The 23,320-nt window shown below is 44.0% G+C and overlaps 1 protein-coding gene across 2 annotated transcripts in view; it reads right to left on the reverse strand.

Annotated features, from left to right (window-relative positions):
- Window positions 1–23,320, reverse strand: part of LOC306760045 (chloride channel protein 2-like) — a 170,267-nt gene that overhangs the window by 1,357 nt on the left and 145,590 nt on the right. For both annotated transcript variants that reach the window (XM_079245811.1, XM_079245810.1), the window contains 3 exons: window positions 20,009–20,047; window positions 13,550–13,654; window positions 5,634–5,720 (listed from right to left, as the gene is read on the reverse strand). In XM_079245811.1, coding sequence (XP_079101937.1) covers window positions 5,634–5,720; window positions 13,550–13,654; window positions 20,009–20,047 — 231 coding nt within the window. The remainder of the gene's footprint in view (window positions 1–5,633; window positions 5,721–13,549; window positions 13,655–20,008; window positions 20,048–23,320) is intronic.

Raw genomic sequence — 23,320 nt, forward strand, 5'->3', positions numbered from 1 at the left:
GAACAAGACCCCGAGATATTTAAACTCCTCCACTTGAGGCAGGACCTGACCCCCGACCCGGAGAGGGCAATCCACCCTATTCCGGCTGAGGACCATGGTCTCAGATTTGGAGGTGCTGATTCGCCGCTTCACACTCAGCTGCGAATAGCTCAGCGAGAGCTGGATATCACGACCAGATGAAGCCAACAGGATCACGTCATCTGCAAAAAGCAGGGACCCAATCCTGAGGCCACCAAGTCGGATCCCCTCAACACCTCGGCTGCACCTAGAAATTCTGTCCATATAAGTTATGAACAGAATCGGTGATAAAGGGCAGCCTTGGCGGAGTCCAACCCTCACCGGAAACGAATCCGACTTACTACCAGCAATGCGAACCAAGCTCTGACACCTGTCGTACAGGGACAGCCCTTACAAGGGGGTCCGGTACCCCATACTCCCGGAGTACACCCCACAGGAGCCCCCGGGGGACACGGTCGAATGCCTTCTCCAGGTCCACAAAGCACATGTAGACTGGTTGGGCGAACTCCCATGCCCCCTCCAGGACCCCAAAGAGGGTATAGAGCTGGTCCACTGTTCCGCGACCAGAACGACAACCACACTGCTCCTCCTCAATCCGGGATTCGACTATCCGGCGGACCCTCCTCTCCAGGACCCCTGAATAGACCTTACCAGGGAGGCTGAGGAGTGTGATTCCCCTGTAATTGAAACACAACCTCTGGTCCCCCTTCTTAAAAAGGGGGACCACCACCCCAGTCTGCCAATCCAGCGGTACTGCCCCCGATGTCCATGCGATGTTGCAGAGGCGTGTCAGCCAGGACAGCCCCACAGCATCCAGAGCCTTAAGGAACTCTGGGCGGATCTCATCCACCCCCGGGGCCTTGCCGCCAAGGAGCTTTTTGACCACCTCAGTGACTTCAGCCCCAGAGATAGGAGAGTCCCCCCCTGAGTCCACCAGCTCTGCTTCCTCATCGGAAGACGTGTTGGTAGGATTGAGGAGGTCTCCGAAGTACATCTCCACTGTACACAGTATTGACAGAGCACTACTTCCTCCTCCTGAGCCGCCGGATGGTGGACTAGAATTGCCTCGAAGCCGTCCGGAAGTCTTTCTCCATGGCCTCGCCGAACTCCTCCCATGCCCAGTCCCCAGAAGGAACACCTTTCAGCACTCCCTCCAAGGACTCCGGAAAGGGTGGGTACTCTGAACTGCTGTTCGGTGCATAAGCACAGACAACAGTCAGGACCCGTCCCCCCACCCGGAGGCGGAGGGAAACTACCCTTTCATCCACTGGGGTAAACCCCAACGTACAGGCACCAAGCTGGGGGCTGATGAGAATGCCCACACCTGCTCGGCGCCTCTCACCATGAGCAACTCCAGGGTGGAAGAAGGTCCAGCCCCTCTCGAGGGTACTGGTTCCAGAGCCCAAGCCATGCGTCGAAGTGAGTCCAACTATATCTAGTCGGAACCGCTCAACCTCGCGCACAAGCTCAGGCTCCTTCCCCACCAGAGAGGTGAATAGGGGGGCCTGGCTGGTGATTGGCACGTTGCTCACATGAACCAATGTTAGAATCTGGAGCTCTGACTCAATAAAAGCTCGTTCCCAAGATGATGCTCGTATTTCACAGATCTACTGGTTTCCCCGCCAGCAGAGCCGAGACTCGAACCGGAACAAAAAAAAAAAAAAAAAAAAAAAAAAAAAATAAAAACAAAAGTAACAGCAGCAAAACACACCTGATGGATGGAGAGTTCTTCTCTCCTGCTAAAAGTAGTTTAGGTCTTGGCTGTTGTGATCTTTTTTTCAATTTAAGTTTGTGTACTTGTACTTAAATTCTTGTATTCAGTGTTGATGGTAAAGTAAGATTTTTTTTTATTGTACCTGGATACCTGCTTCTTAACTGTAGTACGTTATGAGCAGACTGATGATGATCATTTTCTCTATTATCATCATTAGGCTTTATTTCCCTTATTATGTTTTACTATATCCATTAGGTTTTACTGTATTTGTTATGTTTTATTATATCTATTATGTTTTACTGTATTCATTATGTTTTACTATATTTATTATGTTTTACTATATCCATTTGGTTTTACTGTATATATTATGTTTTATTATATCTATTATGTTTTAATATATTCATTATGTTTTACTATATTTATTATGTTTTACTATATGTATTTATTGTTTTTAGTAGGTGTTTTTTTTTACCTATTCACTTTGTATGAAAGTTCCTTTTATGAGTGCATGAGCAGCTGGTGTTCACAATTTCCTTCGGGATTAATAAAGTATCTATCTATTGATGCATGACAATAAATGCTTTAAATCTTGCACCATGACATGCTTTGGCAAAGCCAACTTGCTCATCTCAACATGGCAGCCATACCATAACTCTGCTTGCTATGACGCTGGATAGGATAAAAAATAAATAATAAAACACAAATGATAATTATTTGTTAAAAGTGCTTGAAAACCAAAAGCGACTGAATGAAAAAAAACTACGATAAGAGTTTAACATGGAATTATGTAATTTGTTGCCGAGCATGGTTGTGTTTGTTTAAACATTGCATTCAGCTAGCTGTTGTTGTTTATGCAATCAAAGAATAATAAAAAAAAACAAAAAACAAAAAACAATGCTGGCTTTCTGGATGCTACCTACTCCCCACAACCCCCTTGCAGAGTTTACAGTGAGGCAGGCAAAGTCAAGTTACAAATCTGCAGATTCTGCGAGCGACGTCGTGCAGAATGGCTGAATGTTCATTAATCTGCAGGTCAGAATGCAGACGTTGCTGCCTCAGTGCACGCTCCGTTTCAGGGCTCGAGCGGGACACCACGTCATTTACTGTACAGAGGTTTAGTCAAACAAAATCACTCTAATCAACAGTAGCTAGTTTTCTATATGAATTTCATAAACAGTGCAGCTGCAACCAACCGGAGGTAAACATCCGCTCTGCATGCTGTCAATGTCTGTAAAAAAAATCCAAATTTGATCAGATTTTTGGGACTATATCTGTTTCTCCTCCTATTTTTATAACATAAAATCTCTATTTTAAATCATTAAATACATTTAAACAAGCAATCAGTCAGCAGTAACTGCTTCCTAACTTATTTGAACCAGGTCTCCTTCTTGAGGTAAAGTTCATTCAGTAAAACAGGAGTGAAACTTTGTTGTCTTCTGAACAGTGAAACAATGCAACACATCGCGTCTCATGTTTGGAGAGAGCAGAGTTAAAAATGCCTGCAGGGCAGAGATTCTGGAGATGACTGCTGTAAAGTCTGCTTCATCCCATCTCAGTGTTTTCAGGACCAGTTTGGCTGATTCAGAAGCTTGAAATCCAGACAGGAGAAGGCATGTTCCCCACATGCATCAGAGACACAACAACACAGGATGGGCTTTATCTGCTCTGGATGTTTAATTTATTTATTTATTTGTCATCTGCTGGTGAAAAACAGAACAAAAAAGCCTAAATGTCAGGGGCTGGCACGCAGCACCGCACTTAGCAACAGTACTCTCTCCACCTCCTGGCCAATTCACAAAGAGTAAGTGGTTTTTAGTTGTTTGTGCGCAGCGGAGATGGAGGCAGTGGGAGGTGGGCAGAGAACAGACAATAGATGGAGACGGTAATATTCACAGCCTTTTGTCTGCTGCAGTACATCACAAGCCGGCGGGGGGGGGGGGGATCGTGTGAGTGCAGCAGAGTGACAGCAGACGATGCTGACAGTGATTTTACAGTTAAACAGCGAGGAGCGTGCTGCCTGTGGAAAACTTTCCACAGAGCTGAATGTCAAAGACGTGAACAAAGAAGAGATTGTGGAAATAAAAGTTCAGAAAAACTAATGCCTGTTACATACTGCACAAGAAACGAGAACTTTCTCTTGTTCTCGAGGCCGCGAGAACAAGAGAAAGTTCTCGCTTCTCGTGGTCGGGCACAGCTCGCGGCTTTTTCTCGACGCATCAGTCAAGCAGAGCTTCCTTCTCGTGGGGCTCAGAGAAGTATTGTGTGATTGGTCGGACATTTGAGGTGGTCCGCAGTTCTGCTGAAGCAGGTTGAATGGACCGTTCACAGCTGATTGGGGTGGTAAGAAACTGTGAACATGAATAAAACGTGGCATTTAAAGACATTTAAAGTCGTCTGCACAACCCAACTAGTGAAAACAGACTCAGTTTCTTATTAAAAATAAAATAACCTTGTCATTGCAGACCAAGCTGCTCCAAGGGGATGAATGGACCAGACAAAAACTAACTTTGGCCTTGTCCACACGTAGCAGGTATCTCATAAAACGAAGGTATTTTTCTCTGATTGGGCCTGTCATCCACATGAAAACGCAGATTTATGCATTTCAAAAAGATTCTTTAAAAAACCTCCAGATTGCAAAGATTGCGAAGATTCTCTATTTGCACGTCTGCATGTAACATATATAACCAGGGTTTTAAGTTTTGAAACAAAAAATACCATGATGTCACGTGTGTGACCTTTGTTTCCAACAACACTGACGTCCTCGGAACTGTGTTAGCGTTATCCATTGTATAGACGCTTTGTGTGTTTTTACCATAGACTGCATATAAAAGATGGGTGGAGCCTCTGTGACGTCACCCATAGGTTTCTGAAGAGCTGAATTGAAGCTCGGTGGGCGGTTCCTACCGTCGCCATCTTGGCAGTGTCATGCGTGACTTCTTGCTCGGAAAATCCAAATATGGGCAAAGAGGTGGAGCCGTGAGCGTCAAGGTGGATTATTGACATCGAGCGAACTCCGAGCTTTGTGTAGCTAAGAGCTAACCGAGCTAACCTGGAGATAACGGGAGCTAACCAGCTAACGGAGATAAGCGGGGTAAAACTAAGTCACGTTGTTAACCGGCTAAAGACCGCGGTTATTCTACGTTCTTCTGACTTGAAGCGGGAGATTGGGTACCTGTCAATCAAAAGGACACGCCCCTAAATTTGCAGAACTTTGAGAATAAATTATTTTCAAAAGGGCGAGTTAGAAAAAAAGTTCACTCCCCCCAGTTATCATGAAGGTAAACCTGACCTATTAAACCTAAAATGGATTTTTGTACCAGGCTGTAAACATGTTTATTTCTGCTGTGAAGTTGGTCTTTTTAACATGGGAGTCTATGGGGATTTGCTCTGTTTTGCAGCCCCTAGTGGATGAAGGGGGAACTGCAGTTTTATGCACTTCGGAATCGGCTTCACTTTTGACTGCCGGAGTCTCTGTCCATCTTTCATATACGGTCTATGGTTTTTACACTGCTGTCAGTACCGCTCCACATAGACAGCTGAAGACAAAAGACATGTTTGAGGCATGTTGTGTGTTTTGTGGGAGTGACATCATGAGATGGAAGGTTATTCTGATTGGACAGGATTAGGGGTGTCTTACCGCTCATGGATGTGCTTAACAACGCAGTTATGCAGCGAGGTGGGAATTAATTTCTTTTTTTACTATCCAGAGGATAAAAGACATTCTGTTTGACAAAAACCATGGCTACATGTGTATATGGTCTTAGTTCTGGTTCTTTTAGACTTGAGAGCAAGGACAAACTTCCCGCTTCTCGCAGAGCATGTAACATGCCCAAGTGAAACAGTTTACATAATTTTGGAGGAAATAATACAGAATTTAGTCTCCTCCTGCAGGGACACTCACCTCTTTGAGTGAAACCACCCCGATGAGGCGTCCAATGCTGGTGACGTAGGCGTGGTCCAGGCCCAGCAGCGAGAAGATGGTGTGGGTCTGGAAAAGGACGGGAAGAGAAGGTGGGATTGAGAAGGCACAATGAGATGATCTGAACTGAAACAGGAAGTTAAAAAACATCCAAAACAACAACCTCAGTTTAAGACTAGTCAGAGAACCTCACAGGTTTAATAGCTAACAAAGCTTCAGGTTCTACTTAGGACCACCAAATACCAGTAAGAAACCCAAACTGGAGCTCAAGGTCTCACATAGATCGCCAGTTAATGGCTCAATTCTCAGATCACTTCATCTGTGAGCTGGACCCAGCAGGTCTGAGTCGGCATGGTGCTGGTGAGCTGGTATCTCAGAATGAAACTGGGTGAAAATATATTTCTGCTACGAATGGATCAGATGACTGATTAAAGAAGTATTCCACAGTGATGGGACCACCTCAAGTATCAACATATCACAGCAGCTTTGCCCACGTCGTGAAGTAGTGGACCAGATCTTTACCAGACATGTTGACCATCCAGTCCACACGTAGATGTTTCTCAGGGGGTTCGGTGCTGCAGGAGTACCTGGTATAGCAGTCTCTGTTGTGCACCATTAGGTCAAAGGAACTCATGATTTTGTTTGTGGAAATGGCAGAAAATGGAGCGAGAAAAGTGCAGATGTATGCGGAGGGTGAAAGCGAAGCACTGAAGCGACTCACTGCTTTGAATCCTTTGATCCAGCCGATGGAACATCTGCTGGCTGAACATGTGAGATGTGTTTGAGGGAAAACGTTGATGGGACTTCATCAAACACTCCGTGTTTAAGGATGAAGGACATATTCTCAACTCCGTCTTACTCTTCTCTTCTCTCTCATATAAATGATTACAAAGGTGGTTGCTAGGTTACTATATTTGTAATATAAAGTCTGTAATCAGAAGAACTTTTCCAGCTAAATCCGTGTTTTTGTTTTTAAATGATAAAATAGGAGTAAAAGGTGCTTGTGATGGTGACTGCTTCATTGTATTTAGGCATTGCAACTCATTTTAAAGCAGTGTTTCTCATATCCAGTCCTCAGGCCCCCCTGCCATGCATGTTTTAGACATGTTCTTCCTCCAAAGAGTGTTGTAGGTTGCGTGGCCAGAGTGGCTAACAGATGAGAGTCAGCAGACGTCCTCCAACAAGTTGAGACTTTATTGTGCAATGGTGCATGTTGTCTTAAAATACATAGAAACCCGCAATGGAAAATTATCATTACACACATTAAATTTTACCCACTAAACATAACTGAAATCGAATAAGCCTAAAGTAATCTAACATGCACCCTGCTACATCAATATTGGCTCTCGCGGACAAACAAAATGCCCGCCTTAAATACCCTCACACCTGAATCCCAACATGGCCGCCCCCAGCATCTTCCACCTTTCAGGTACGCGCGCTAAATAATGTCCTAGTCATTCTTTCCCCGCTGCCACAGATAACTCTCCAAACTGTTTCCCCATCCCCAAACATCTGGTACAATACAGATCCTATAAAAGACAAACCAATTCCTGTAACACAATACAACTCCCCCCCTTCCCATACTTGGTACCATCCAGTGACATCACCAGTTGGGTAAAACCCTCTAAATGCAGGACATGAGCAGCTCTTCCTCCTTTTGGTCCTAGAACATAAGTATGATAAGTAAATCAAGAATACTAACATTTCATTAACACAGCAAAGAGAATATTAAACCAAATTATTTCTATTGGTTATATATTTTAACTTTGCTCAAACACAAAACACAAACAAACCCAGAATAGTTGGTGTCTGCTTACCACTGAGAGGATAAAGAAGAGTATCAGTACCTCAAATACAAAATGGTTAGCTGTTTTTGTGTTAACAGTGACAAGTGGTGGCACCTTACCCACTTTGTCACAGTCAGATTATTGAACTTCCTCATCAAGTTCTTTGCAGGCTGTTAATAAACTCTTAATTTAATTCAGGTGTGTTAACTTAGAGTTGCATATAAAACATGCAGGACAGGGGGGTCCTGAGGAACGGGACTGAGAAACACTGCTGTAATGTATCCAGACTGACAAGACCAGACCCTTCAAAATCCCTGTGAGGTAGCTTGGTGTGATGCAACAAGACATCGGTGTGGTCATGTGACTCTTGGCATGCTGACGCAACATGTCGAAACAGCGCTTGCAACACTTCCACAGGCAAGCATGACGTCACTACAGGCGGTTTGGTTGGCTTCATCAGCAATGATGAAGACGCTGCACTGGTCTGTTGGGGTGAAGAAAGAGCTGAGCCGAAAGGCAACGCTTCCATTTACTGGTCTCTTCTTGCTCAAAGCCACGTCTAGAGTCTGGAGATCTGGGTAGTGACCGAAAGAATGCGATTATAGACACAGGTAGCTGAAAGGAGCTTCCTTCAGAAGCGGGTCCGGCTCAGGTCAGCTGAACAGTTCCCACATCTGGAGAGAGCTTGATGTTGAGCTGAGGTTCTTCAGTATCAACAGGTTTCAGCTGACGTGGTTTGGGCGTCTGATCAGATACCTCCTGGCTGCCTCCCTATGGAAATATTCTGGAAATGTCTGACTGGGAATGGGGAGTATTCATCTCTCTTTCCTGGGAATGCCTTGGAATTCCTCAGCAGGATGTGGGAAGTGTCGCTGGGAGGAGGGTGATGTCTTTTCTGAACCTGTTGCCTTGGCGACCAAACCTCAGAAAAGTGGAGTAAAATGAAAGATGTATGTGTAAGCATTAATAATTTAAGCTTGAGGTCTTAAAGGATGATCTGAAAGGTGCCGACTGTGGAAGACTCGCACCTCGCTTTGCACAAAACCAACAGCTGAGATCAAATGTTCTGCGTCTGAGCTTTAATTAGAGCTCTGTCACTTTTTTCCACTCCTTACCATCAGAAACAGCGACAGATGTGTGACAGTCTGCCGTCACTGCGAGAGCTCCATAACTCTGCAGCTGGATCTGAAAGCTTTCATCCTGACACAAACTGGACTTTAGCTCTCAACTCCTTCAGATTTCAGGGAGTTTCTCCATCCGAGATGTCGGTAAAGAAACGGGAACTTTTACAGAAGCTGTCGGGTTTCTCCACCGGAGGATGTCGCAGTTTCTCTGAGGACATTTCACACCTTTTCTACAGTTTCTAGAAGTTTAGTCTCCCAGAAAGACCAGGAGAAACTCCTCCATGCATTCATCTCCAGCAGACTGGATCACCGTAACGGTCTTTTAACAGGACTTCCTAAAAAGAGCATTAAACATCTGCATCTCATCCAGACCGCTGCTGCTAGAGCTTTAACTAGAACTAAGAGGTCTGAACACATCACACCAGTTATAAAATCTTTACACTGGTTTCCAGTCAGTCACAGGATAGATTTCAAAACCCTGCTGGATGTTTAGAAATCCCAGAATGGTTTAGGACCAGAATACATCTGTGATCTGTTCAGAGAATATAAACCAAGCAGAGCTCTTCGATCCAAAGACTCGGGTCAACTAGTCAGGACCAGAGTCCAGACCAGAATCCAGACCAGAATCCAGACCAGAGTCCAGACCAGAGTCCAGACCAGAATCCAGACCAGAGTCCAGACCAGAGTCCAGACCAGAATCCAGACCAGAGTCCAGACCAGAGTCCAGACCAGAGTCCAGACCAGAATCCACACCAGAGTCCAGACCAGAGTCCAGACCAGAATCCACACCAGAATCCACACCAGAGTCCAGACCAGAATCCAGACCAGAGTCCAGACCAGAGTCCAGACCAGAGTCCAGACCAGAATCCACACCAGAATCCACACCAGAGTCCAGACCAGAGTCCAGACCAGAATCCACACCAGAATCCACACCAGAGTCCAGACCAGAGTCCAGACCAGAGTCCAGACCAGAATCCACACCAGAATCCACACCAGAGTCCAGACCAGAGTCCAGACCAGAGTCCAGACCAGAGTCCAGACCAGAATCCACACCAGAGTCCAGACCAGAGTCCAGACCAGAATCCAGACCAGAGTCCAGACCAGAGTCCAGACCAGAATCCAGACCAGAATCCACACCAGAGTCCAGACCAGAATCCACACCAGAATCCAGACCAGAATCCACACCAGAGTCCAGACCAGAATCCACACCAGAATCCACACCAGAGTCCAGACCAGAATCCAGACCAGAGTCCAGACCAGAGTCCAGACCAGAGTCCAGACCAGAGTCCAGACCAGAATCCAGACCAGAGTCCAGACCAGAATCCAGACCAGAATCCAGACCAGAATCCACACCAGAATCCACACCAGAGTCCAGACCAGAGTCCAGACCAGAATCCACACCAGAGTCCAGACCAGAGTCCAGACCAGAGTCCAGAACAGAATCCACACCAGAGTCCAGACCAGAGTCCAGACCAGAATCCAGACCAGAGTCCAGACCAGAATCCACACCAGAGTCCAGACCAGAGTCCAGACCAGAATCCACACCAGAGTCCAGACCAGAGTCCAGACCAGAGTCCAGACCAGAATCCACACCAGAGTCCAGACCAGAGTCCAGACCAGAGTCCAGACCAGAATCCACACCAGAGTCCAGACCAGAGTCCAGACCAGAATCCACACCAGAGTCCAGACCAGAGTCCAGACCAGAATCCAGACCAGAGTCCAGACCAGAATCCACACCAGAATCCTACCAGAGACCAGACCAGAATCCAGACCAGAGTCCAGAGTCCAGACTAAACATGGAGAAGCAGCATTTAGCTGCCAGTGGAGATTAAACTTTCACCCAATGTAGAAACATTTAAATCCAGGTTAAAAACATTTCTTTTCTCATGCGCCTATGCATGACATCTGCACAGTAACTTTGACTTAATTCTGCTTTGAAATATTTTAATATAATTTATGATTTTATGATGATTCTGTTATTTGTATTTTCTGTTATGCTTTTTTTCTGTAATGCTTTCAATGTTTTATGTAAAGCACTTTGAATGGTCTTTGACATGAAATGTGCTATACAAATACACTTGCCTTGCCTTACATTATGACCGACTGATGGAAGGTTCTGCAGAGATCGTTTCAGCTTTTATTTAATCAGAGAGAGTAATCTTTGGCTTGGCAGGATGGGGACTGTGGTGAAACCGGTGCGGATGACTATGTTTGTCTCCACCAATGATCGCTGAAGACCACAGAAAAACCACAGGGTCTCATTCCCTCTCAACAACAGATTTCTGTCTCATTTTTTCTCACGTTTAAATCCTGATCCTGATCATAAGCTCTGCTCAGTGACTGGAGGAAAATGTTTATATGTAGAAACTCTGAGACGCAGAGTTGTCCTTTACAAAAAGCCTGCAGACAAAGACACATAAAAGTAAATGGTTTCTAGAGACAATAACTTCTCGCACACAGGCAGCAGCGTGCAGGCGAGCAGTGTTTAATATGCTGAAGGAGGTTGTGCTGCGAGGTTCTGGGTCTGGCAGTGTGCAGAGGAGGGAGGGGGTGAGATGGATTGGTGCAGGATCCCTCTCTTAAATGTTTAAAGAGTATTCACACAGAGCCGCGAGGACGATGGAGAGAAGGCAGCGTTATGAATGGAGGACATTAGGTGCTGCCACAGCCGCCGGCAAGCTGCAGTTACTGTGTGCGCGTACAGAAAGTGTGTGTGTGTGTGTGTGAGAATACACAGCCTCCTCTGGGGTTTATGACTGTACTGCAGTAAGAAAACTAAATCAACACAAGTACTGAAGAGCTTCAGCTTCTCCTCAACTCACCAGGGAAGAAGCTTGAGTGAAGTGTGTGTGTGTGTGTGTGTGTGTGCTGTTTCTGTATCGTTTGTAAGCTGCTTAATGTCACCACACACCACAGGAATACAGTGTGTATGGAATATGGAGTCAAAAGTTCGTACAGGGAAACCAATCTGATCTAATTAAAGTGGAGGCTCATGGAGGAAAATGGAACAGATAGCAGACGTGTTTGGCTGGATCCGTTTATGTCTAAGGCTACGTTTACACTACAGGCTGAAGCGACTTAAACCCGGTGTTTGAGCCCCGATGCGACATGTAACCGATCTTTTCTTAACAGTCTGAACGACACAGATCTGATATTTTCAAATGCGACCCAGTCTGCTTGGATATGTGGTCCTAAACCTGATATGTATCTGATCTTTTGCCATGCGACTTCAGTCTGAACGGTCAGGTCGCATTAATCCGACAGACGCGTCATTGACACGCGACAAACGTCATTATTCTGTGTTTGTTGTTTATGAACTCTTTATCAGTAAATGCTCTCACATCACTCTCCCACCAATCCTGACGGCGACTCCGTACCCAAACATTTCTCTCTACAGTTGTTGCTGCTGCAGCTCCACAAAAAGTCTTGGCCAAAACTTTTACTTTCCTCTTTCGTAAACGTCTCCTTAAAACGAACCCATTCACAATGTTGTGGCTACGATTGGACAAAACTTTTAAATTCTATTTAACTTTTACGGTTGGACAAAACTTTTGAAATAATAAATGCTCTGCTGCCGTCCATGTTTACCTCTGCAAACACATAGACGTCACACGCACGCTCACTGCACGTCGCCGTGTCTTCTACGCATGCGGGACGCTTCTGGTGCGCATGAGGTTCATCCAGGAGATCACATACAAGTCACGTTTGATCGGAAATGTGAACGGACTTTCAAAAAATTCGGATTTCACGAAATCATCCGATATGAGCAGCGAGCCCTGCAGTCTGAATGGAGCCCGAGTCACGGCACTGGGCCAGATGTGGACCAGTTGTCACTTGCCAACCTGGCTTGGATTATCACAGATCTCCTGTGGACCACATGTGGTACAGATGTCTGGATGTGATGCATGGCATGATGTCGATCAGATGTGGTCCTAACATTGGAAGCCTTCCTGTTGGCAGCTTCCCAGCAGCAACATGGGAATAATCATCGTCACACTCCCCTTCAGCTAATTTTGTAAATCAAAGCCAAATTGGACCAATTGGAGATGCATATTTGAGCCGAACATGTTTTTCCATCTGAGTGAAAACTTTCCAGAAAGCTGAATTAACAACAGATTTATGTGTTTAATATGTGACAGCATCTCCACGCACAACGTGAAATTTACCATTGTGTATTCATACTTTGGAATGTGTACAAATCTCTGCTTTAACCTGCTGATCCACACATTTGTTCTTCATCTTGTCAAAATAACATTAAATCATTTAGAAATATTGTTTATTTATAATCAGACATGTAGCCTAATTAGTCTTTGTAACAAACGAGTGAGGACAATTCACTGATCAATGAATGAAATGAAAAAATGAAATGAAAAATACTTTATTAATCCCCAAAGGGAAATTCAATAAACATCTAATCTGATACTGATCTAATAATAATCTTCTGATCTGGGTTTATCAGACTTTTAAACTCCCAGAGGTCTGATGCAGGGGTGAGTCTGGGGATAAGACTAGGTAAAGGCTGGGATATGTCGATGATTTCTACTTTATTATTATACTATATATCAGGAAATGATGACTTGATTATTTGAACTAAGGTAATCATCTGATGCTAAAAGTAAAAATTGTATTTTTCTTTACCAGCAGTTGTTTACATCACGTGGTTTTAATAACTATTTTCCAGGTTTTGGCTTCTGCTGAGAAAACCAAGACATTTTCAGTTCCATCTGAGCCTGCATGTCAGGAAACCTGGACGCCTCGGATAAAATAACTTAATTTTGGCAGAAAATGGTGCATAAGGTCACACACAACCGCATAATCTACACCAACTCAGAAAACATGTCAGAGAATGTGAAAGCCTGTGGGACTGTTCTCCACATGCAGCATATAAACATGTGACGGCTGACGTTGTGCGACTTCATCTATCCTGCAGCTGCAATGCACTTTTCTGCTACAGTTACAGGTAAAACAGTTTTATCTAGAGTCAGACCTTATGCAGCGAGGTGCGCTCCACCAGCTGGAACGGAGCCGGGTCGATCTTGCAGTTGTTGAAATTGACCTGCTCGTCAAGCTGCTTCTCCTCCCACTCTTCGATCTGAAAGTTACACAGATTTTCAGTCATGGTTGCAGTCTGCAGCACAGCACTGACAATATCAGCAGCTAATGTTAACAGATGACGTTTTTATGAGGAGTGTCATTCACTAATTAGAAAACAAAGGCATCAAATAATCTAGATTACTCTCTGACAGATCAATGGAAAAGGCTCAAAGCTGCATGACACCATAAATCCCAGGAACGCTGCAGTTTAACGGGGAGAAGGGCGAATGATGCAGACAGACGCTGAGACATGGCAGATTGTACAGGAGGTGATTGAGGGAGATTTAAAAAAAAAGGAGACGGGGGGAAAAGTGAGAGGAATGTGCACCTGACAGAGAGGAAATGAGAGCTGCTGTTGATGGATGAATTATGAATGATGTCATATCCAAAAATATAAGACTCCGGGGTAATTGACCCATCTAGGTATATTGAGGAATGTGAAAAGCCCTGTCTGTCAGGCGGGGATGTCATCAAGTGCAAACTGAGATTCCAGGAAGATAAATGTAGGTTTCTGACGCTTTGTTTGACTCAGTGTTCCCAGCAGAGACATTCTTTATGTAACCAAAACAGCTGATGAATGTAACATTCACTCCACCGGAGTAGGGATGCTTTCACTTGTAAAAATACTTGTAATTTTTATTGTTTGAGATATATTTTTTAATGATCTTTTTACTCGTCTTCTTGGGCATGATAGCAGCACATGATGGTCTGACTGTGTTGTTTTTTCCTCACTGAAATAAAGAAAAATGACGAACAAAAAATGTTTTGTACATTTTTTTGTTTTTATTTTTAGTCTACAAAGGAATATCGGAGAATTGTGAGAATTGCAATTTAAATCAAATCGGCACCCAAAAAATTGGAACTGAATCAAATCAGGACAAAAAGCTTATCGTCACAGTCCTAAGAAATAGGATTTTTAGATGTTAGACTGCCCCATTTATGACCCACTTTACTGTATACGCTTCATGAATTCTTCATTTTCTGTTGGTATTGGGATGGTTTTAAATCCTTCCATATAAACGCATGAAAAGTATCAATGGATGCAACAACAATGTTTTTTATCTCGCCTGTTTATTTTCCTTTTAAAGCTAAATTTGTAATAAAAACGTCTGCCATATGAGCAGCAGAGTTGAGTATGAGGGTTATCCACATGAAAACCTTCCCGAACCACCTCTGCCAAAGCCACAGAGCTGACTCTGCTGCAAAACTCTGTGTTGAGCTTCTGGTGGTGCCAGCACTGACAGTAAGGTGCCTAAACTGGGATCCTGGTGTGGTTGGACCCCTAAGATATCGTTTCCTCACTTTAGTGCCAAGCCAGATGTTTACCATCTATCATGACCATAGACCGTATATGAAAGATGGACGGAGCCTCCAACAGTTAAAAATGAGGCCTATGTTGAAATGTGTAAAACTGCAGTTCCCCCTTCATCCACTAGGGGCTTCAAAACAGAGCTAATCCCCATAGACTCCCATGTTAAAAAGACCAACTTCACAGCAGAAATAAACATGTTTACAGTCTGGTACAAAAATTCATTTATAGGTTTAATAGGTCAGGTTTACCTTCATGACAACTGTGGGGGGGGAGTGAATTTTTTTTCTAACTCGCCCGTTTAAAAGCAACTTAATCTCAAAGTTTGGCATATTTAGGGGAGTGTCCTTTTGATTGACAGGTACCCGATCTCCTGCTTCAAGTAAGAACAACCGGTTAACCAAGCGACTTAGCTTTAGCCTGCTTATCTCTGTTAGCTGGTTAGCTCCTGTTATCTCCGGGTTAGCTCGGTTAGCTCTTAGCTACAGAAAGCTCGGAGTTCGCTCGATGTCAATCATCTACCATGACACTCACAGCCCCCCTTCTCAGCTCCACCTCTTTGCCCATATTTGTGTTTTTTGGGCGAGACGACATGCATGCCCTTGCCAAGATGGCGATGGTAGGAGCGGGCAACGAGCTTCAATTCAGCTCTTCAGAAACCTACGGGTGACGTCGCGGAGGCTCCGTCCATCTTTTTATATACAGTCTATGGTCACGACTAATGTTTGGTTAAAGAGACACAGACTGGAATCTGGGGTCTTTGTTTAAGTGGAGGGTGGGGTTCCTATGTCGGCGTGTGTGAGATGATGAGTGTGTGATAAGGCATGCATGATCAGGTGTATGTTTTGAAACTAATGTTTTTAAACTAAATGTGTGATTTTTTTCCCCCCACATTTACACATTCAGGCTTTAATACGTAAAGCACTTTGAGCTTCTTTTGTATGAAAAGGGCTGTATGAGTAATGTTTGATTTGACTTGATTTGACCCAGCTCCACTGGTCAGTAGGTATCAGCTTTATTTTATTGATCTGGGAACGGCCCATGTCATTGGGCAAATTCAAACTGGTGGAACTCAAACCAAGGTTGCATTTTCAGAGTGAACCCTGGCGCCACTTCCACGCTGAAGGTCATGTTCCATCTTCAGACACAGGCCACAGGGTGTTCCAAGAAGTTAAATCTGTGTATGTGTGGAACCATACCCAGTCCTTTTCTGTGTTTCTGGATGTTTGACTGACAGCAGGACCAGCATGCTCACTGCCAACCTCCAGTCACATGTAGCCATCAGCATCTCCATCAGGCCCTTTAGACAGGAGTCCACATTCAATGGTAATTGGATTATAGGGACAAAATGCAGAGAATGATCCCATATATCCACGGTCTGGTTGTCAGAGACCACCTCCAGAGGACGAATGACCTGCCTGCAGTCCTGATCTCGGCCGCAATGTACACTTGTGGGATCATCTTGGGCTGCTGTTGGTAAAAAACCAACAAAACCTCACTGGCTGACTGGTAACACATACTGGTTAAAGCAGTCTGTGACCAACCAGGTGACCAGAATAATGATCCTTTATTCTGTTTGATCCCTATTTGTTAAATAAAGAAATGATTAAACTTCCAATATCTCTTGTTTCTTCAAACCAAAACCAATAAATGACTTTAGTAGCAGAATCAGCTGTTTGGCATCAGCAGATTTGGCAAGTTTTCACAGGAACAGAGCGAATACTCAGCTCCGCAGCTCATCCCACACTGTGCTTCCAGTTAAAAGGGAAATAAACAGACTTTCCAGCATAACAAGATTTATCAAGAAGCCTTGATACAGCAAAGAGAAAATCCACCAAGTACTCCCTTTTTGTGCTATGTTTATGGCATATTATGAAACTTTGGATGCATTTTATTTACATTTCTGAAGGCATTACAAACTCCAACACACAACCCGGTCACTTTGTGTGGGAGAGATGGCCAAATATGCAGGACATCACAAAGATCTCCCAGCTCAGCCCGTTTTTTCAACTTCACCATCAAATAATAAATAAAACTTTAAAAAAAAAATCTCTCCTTTTTTTCCTTTGCTAATAACAGTCAAATTTCATCAGCAGAAATCCTTTAAGGTTTTTCTTCCAGTCATAAGTTGGTCTGATTTAAAATTTGTCCCTGAAAGCATCTCGCTCAATGGCAACAGTACTGTGCTTAAAAGTGGCCGATCCAGGCAGCTCTTTTCAATTTAAAAACTTAAATACAGAAGACAAAGGGACAGAGATGGTTTGATTTTACACAATGGTGTGTTAAAAAGCAACCTGCCAGCCTGAAACGATCGAATGATTAAAACCGAACTGCCGTAATGTAAAGACGAGCTGTCTCTCAGACTTGCTTGATGGTGGCGGTTCAAGGTTTGATCATCTGAATCAGTTAAGTGTCCTTCCTCTCCACTCTCCTTCAGGCTAGAAGACGGCAACGTTTGCACTCCCAACTTCAGGAAGGCAAACAGGAATATCCTGCTCAGTTTCATGCTAACAAACATGGCTGACGACGGAAAAGCAATGACGCCATATTATTAACAGCTGTACAGATGTGTCTTAGATTTCCATTGTAATGATGGTTTGAGTCCATTTCATCAGGAGCTGAATGTCAAGGCTCTCCTGCAGACGCCAACAATCCGAGCTGTATTTCACTCACAGATCGATTAAAACTAACATTTCTTCTGAGACAACGGTGACATTTAAGCCTGTGGCTCATAATTTGTACAAAGTCATTCTGGTTTCTGTGTGATTCACTGCTTATGTAAGACTGCATCATGGTTTCAGCTGGACTGCTCGCACAGTGGATCATAACTGAGCGACTGTAGTGATGCAAGACCAGTTTTTAGCTCCCTCCGGAGGAAGACCAGCGTTCAGCTCTAAAACGGCTCATTTGGTGTCACACAGAGCTTCTATTTTAGCCTGATTTAGCATTTATGAATTATTTTCTGTTGATAATTGATGTTTTGATAAGTTTTTTTCATGAAAGTCTGATTCTTATGCATCTCCTGTTTAAAAAAAGGCCAATTATGATCTAATATTTAAATCAATCCATTAAATAAAACACCTGAACACAGAAACAAAAAGTAAGTAAACTCATTTCTCTGCTTTTTCTCTGATGCACTTTTAATCTAAATCCATCTCTTCTCCTTTCTGTGCCTCTGGACCAGTTTCCATCAACCGGTCTGACTCAGTATGGATAGTGGAACTCATTTTCTTTCATTTCCACAGGTGAAAACTGGGAATGTTGGGAGCAGTCCAGTGCTTTTGGGACCGATCTGACTAATATGGCTCTAAAGCGGGGATGTCCAGACCTGTTCCTTAAAGGCCGCAGTCCTTCAGAGTTTTCATGCATTCTGCTCGAACACACCTGACTCAAATGAATCAGTCATTATGCAGAACTTCATAAGCTGTTGGATCCATTTAATATAAGCCAGATGCGTTGGAGCAGGGATACATAGAAAACCTGCAGGACTTTAGACAGCCTTGCTTTAAAAGGTTTGATTGGTCAAACTGACTGATTGGTGTTGACTTCCACTTCCTGTGCAACTTAGCAATGAGAAAAACGGCAACAGTGTCATGCTTGATCGTGGATGTTTTTGTTTTTTAAAAGCACGTCAAGAATACAGTCGACACGCCGACAGTCTCCCCTTTTGTTTTTGTCACATCCTTCTTTGTTAGAATTCAGAGAAAATGTGCGGCTGTGGTGTCATGCTGTAACATAGCTAACAGTCCTCACTCTCTGGGGTAAAACCAGTCTATTGAGAACCAGTACGGCTGGGTACGATCAGGGTTTGCTGAACCAAACAGCACCAAATGGTCCATATCTGAGCTTCTGCATACCTGGCCCATACCATAATACTCCCAGTCCTCTGAGAGTTCCTTCCTCCATGTATTAAAATGGCCCTGGTTTCTCTTTGCATACAATTCGCTGCATGGTGTGCCAATCAAACGAAAGTCCCACGCCTCCTGAAGACTTGATCCAATGACAATGACTTGACTTATCTTTCCCCCTGGGGATCCATGAATGCAGAAGCAATGTGTAAGAGCTGCGGAGCGGCAGCACCGAGCTTTCCACACTGCTCCCTATTTCACCAGCAGAGTTTCAGAGCAAACATCTGCGTCGCGGTTCACATGAGGACTGTTTCATAGCTGCTGTAGGACTACTTAAAATGCTTTATACAACTGTTCTAAGTGAACAATAAACCAGTTCAACCACGTGGTGCTCTTTACTTCTCTACAGTTGGGATGTGTGGTGTGTAAACAACAGGTCACAAAACGGCGCAGCTTTCCTCCTCCATTATAAAAGCACGTTTTCCACGGTCTCATTTATGAGCTGAAGCCGTCTCTCCCCTAACGGCTTGGTGCTGCCGGGGATAAAGAAATGTTGATGTTTCAGAGTAAAATACATCCAAAGTGGACATGTTGACGTTTACTGGTAAAATCCATCGGATCATTGATCAACTGATTTCCTGCCTGATCGAGCCGCTCTGCTGTAGATTGATGAGGTTTCAAAGCGGCAGAAATAGAACCGATGAAAGCGGGAAGCGGCGGCGCTTCTGGGATCCTTCAGAAACGCACCGCAGTGCACCTGGTAGAACCAGTCCTGTTGACTGGTGTTGCGCGGTCAGCTGCGAATGGTCCAGTGGGGTTAAGGGGTTAGAACCAGCTTGGTCATGAATGACATCACTGGATCTGGATCTGGATTAGACTTTGCCTCTTCCATATAGATCAGGACACATTTTATCTGACTCATCTCATATTTTGGGTTTAACCTTCTTTAGAATTTCATTTAGTCCCTCGAACTCGAACTTCGACTCAAGTTTCCTGCTATAAAGTGACTAAAAGCCCTCGATGACATCACTATGACATCATCGGACTCATCTTGTCAGGACTGCCTGGCTGATTTGTTCCTTTAATAACGAGCAAAGTGATGTTAAATTCTCTGTTTTAGCTCCATAACGGCCCGTATCAGCAGTGAACAGTGTGTTAGCAACGTGTCTGCTGTGTGACTGACTGTGCACGTTACCTCTCTTATGGTCATGTCGTCTTCCACGTCGCCATCATCCTGTCGGTGAGAACAGAGCAGATGTTCAGAGCGTGCACTGCACAGGGCAAACAGCAGACAGTAATTAAACATTTATTTGTCATCATCAGCTGATGGGAATCTGAAGACGGGAGGAGACGGAGGTGTGTGTGCATCACAGCAGAGGTGTCGTGCTGCCGTCTCCAGACAGATGGACAGAATGGGATGAGCGGCTGAAGAAGCGACTACAGAACATTTAATGAGTGCAGAGGATGTGATGCATGACGTGTCAGAGCAAATGATCATTAGAATGATGGATCTGCGGCGGGGTCACGGCGCCACAGACACTGCTTTAAACTCAGAAGTTAAACCAACAACCTGCAGCTTGCTTGTGTGTGTGTGTGTGTGTGTGTGTGTGTGTGTGTGTGTGTGTGTGTGTGTGTGTGTGTGTGCACGATGAACTGAAACACAATTCAAAATGTTTTGTTGTGTTTACCCTCACAAGAGTGAGTGTGTACGGGAGAAAAAAACCAAGGGCTGACAGGAGCTCTGAGCTCATTTATCCTCATTGCTGGGGTTGCCGACCTGTCTGTAACCCTAGCAACTGTTGCCGTGGGGCAGCAAGAGGTGCCCTACTGTAGCATTATGCAAGCAGAGTTTATGAGACAAAACAAACGCGCAGTCAGACACCTGCAAGCTCTGCATCTTTGCTGTCGGATCAGAAAAGACACAAGGACACCCTGAACACACACACACACACACACACACACACACACACACACACACACACACACACACACACACTCATCATCCTGGGGTAGAACATTACAGGAACGAGTAATGTTTGTGTGTTTGCATATGGAAACAGGCGTTACTGTGAATGCTAAACAGCTGCATAGAAAGAGAGAAAGAGAGCAAATGTCTGCTGCGGGTTACACAACTTATGGATGAGAAAGTGTGTGTGTGTGTGTGTGTGTGTGCAGAAACGTGCGAGGCAGAGAGAACCAGAGTGCTGACAATGAAGCTGTACTGCTTTCTGTGCAGTTTCTGTGACCAGATGACAATGAGAACAGTCCCTGCTTTCTTTTCACAGCCAGCAGTCATCCATGACACGGTGGGGGGAGAAATGCTACCGAGCGATGACTCAGGCGTTGTACGAGCACGACACAAAGCTGCGTTTCCAACCATCTGGAACAACCATAACAGGAGTCATTTCTGCAGCTTTTCTGCTGACCAGCATGGCTGAAACGTTGACACCGTGCACAATAGGGACATCATTACTGGAAAACAACCAACTGAGATTTTTATCAACGGGATTTTCTTTTTTATACAAGACTTTTGTGGCTGTCAGCGCTGGATTTATGTTTTAACGCAACAATGAACCAGAAGGCACCCAGAAAATGTCCAAATAAAGAGAAAGAAAGTCAATAAGACCCACAAATTTAATAGTGGGCCCTGCTGTTTTCAGTGCAGTCCCACTTTCCTCGTTGGCTTTTAAATGACTGTAATTCCCATTTATCCTTCTATCGGATTAGAAAGCAGGTTCTTTCACACACTCATGAGCAAGACTGCATGGATAATATGCCCTAAACATCAAACGTGATTTCTCACCATGTTAAAGAGGCCAAGTTCACAGCAGAAATAAACATGTTTACAGCCTGAAATAAACATGTTTACAGCCTGGTACAACAAACCATTTTAGGTTTAATAGGTGAGGTTTACCTTCATGACAACTGTGGCTCTATCCATCTTATATATAAGTCTATGCTCTGCACTCTGGTGGATGAACACTTTAGGAACATGAAAGACGCATGGAAGTACGAGGGCCAAAGGATGGATGTCCCCATTTAATGGACCACAAATGGGCCTTAATAGATCATTTTTAACTAAACACTGCATGTACAGTCATTTGCACTGATTATTTAGACAAAATAAACAAAAAGTAAAATGCATAATTATTTGGAACACAGTGAAGGCTCACTATGAGCTGGTCCAACTCGGTCTGGCTTTCATTTCTGTGGAAACCTACAACTACTTTAGTTTGAGCTGCTAGATGTTAAGATGTCTGAGATGAAAGTGATGTAGAAGCTTCAGATGTTCCTCGAACGGAGCTCATTATCTTTCTGCCTCACTGATAACTAAAGATCTGAGAATTATTTGTCATCATGATGTTGGATAAACATGTCAAAGCAGTCAGGAAGTCCTTCCTTCAGCGTAATAAGATGTCAATGCCAACTTTATCAAGATTGCACATTTAAAAGCCAACGTCCAGCCAAAGCGCTTTACAGGGGGACATACACGTTAAAATAATCAGCTTAAACTAAAAAAATACACTAAAATAACCAAAAGACCAATCATAAAAGACTAAAAGTAGAAAACAAAGCAACCAGATAAAAACAACAGAAATGGTGAACCGCGCTGAGTCAACAACTGGCTCTTAATGTGTTTTAGAAACTTAAAACTGAAAATGAAGTGTTTGTAGACTGTACAGACAGGAGGAATGTGTTCCACAATGTAGGAGCCAAAACCGCAAAAGCTCGATCTCCTCTAGTGTTCATGAGAGATTGAGGAACGTTCAGTTGACCTTAAGGCTCTGGAGGGTCGAGGGGCCTTAACAAGGTCAGATAAATATTGTGGTAAAAAGACGTATGAAATAAAATGATTCAATCAGTTCATAGAAACTTTTCTTTCCTTTAAACTTCACCTGAAAAACAAAGCAGTCCAAGTATGCAGCTCACCACTAAGATGTAGAACTGAACAACATTTTAACCAGTTTCCTGACTTCTTTCTGCCAGCAGACCTTGCTCTGTCTCCGTCTCAGTTGATCCTGATGCAACAGATTGTAAAACAGCGACTCAGAAGTTAATTTAGCAACAGAAGCTTCATCATTACACACACAACCGTGTTACAGAGACAAGCTAGGAGGCCCACATTTCCGCCCATGATCCAAAGAAACTACACAAAAACACACTCAGAGAAATAAAAAGGAGGAAATAAGGAACCCAAAAGCTCCCAAGCCCCACAAGCTATCATAAATAAAGCATGGATGGAGACACAAGAGAGGGAAGAAATAATGAGAAAAACAGCAAGAAGGGGCAGAGCAGCATAATTTCTCTGCGACACTCCACTGATGTCATTTACCCTGCATCAATATTTCACAGCCTGGATGGGACCATGATGGAGATGCAACACAACACTGGAAATGTTGTAAAATATGGACGTGGACCAAAACAAAAACCCTGAAAAAGGAACAGTGAGGGAGTGAAGTTGAGAAGGAGGAGGAATCAGAAGTTGATTTATCCTCTGCTGCAGGGA

This window comes from Telmatherina bonti (assembly GCF_933228915.1).
Source record: "Telmatherina bonti genome assembly, chromosome: 9".
NCBI lineage: Eukaryota > Metazoa > Chordata > Actinopteri > Atheriniformes > Telmatherinidae > Telmatherina > Telmatherina bonti.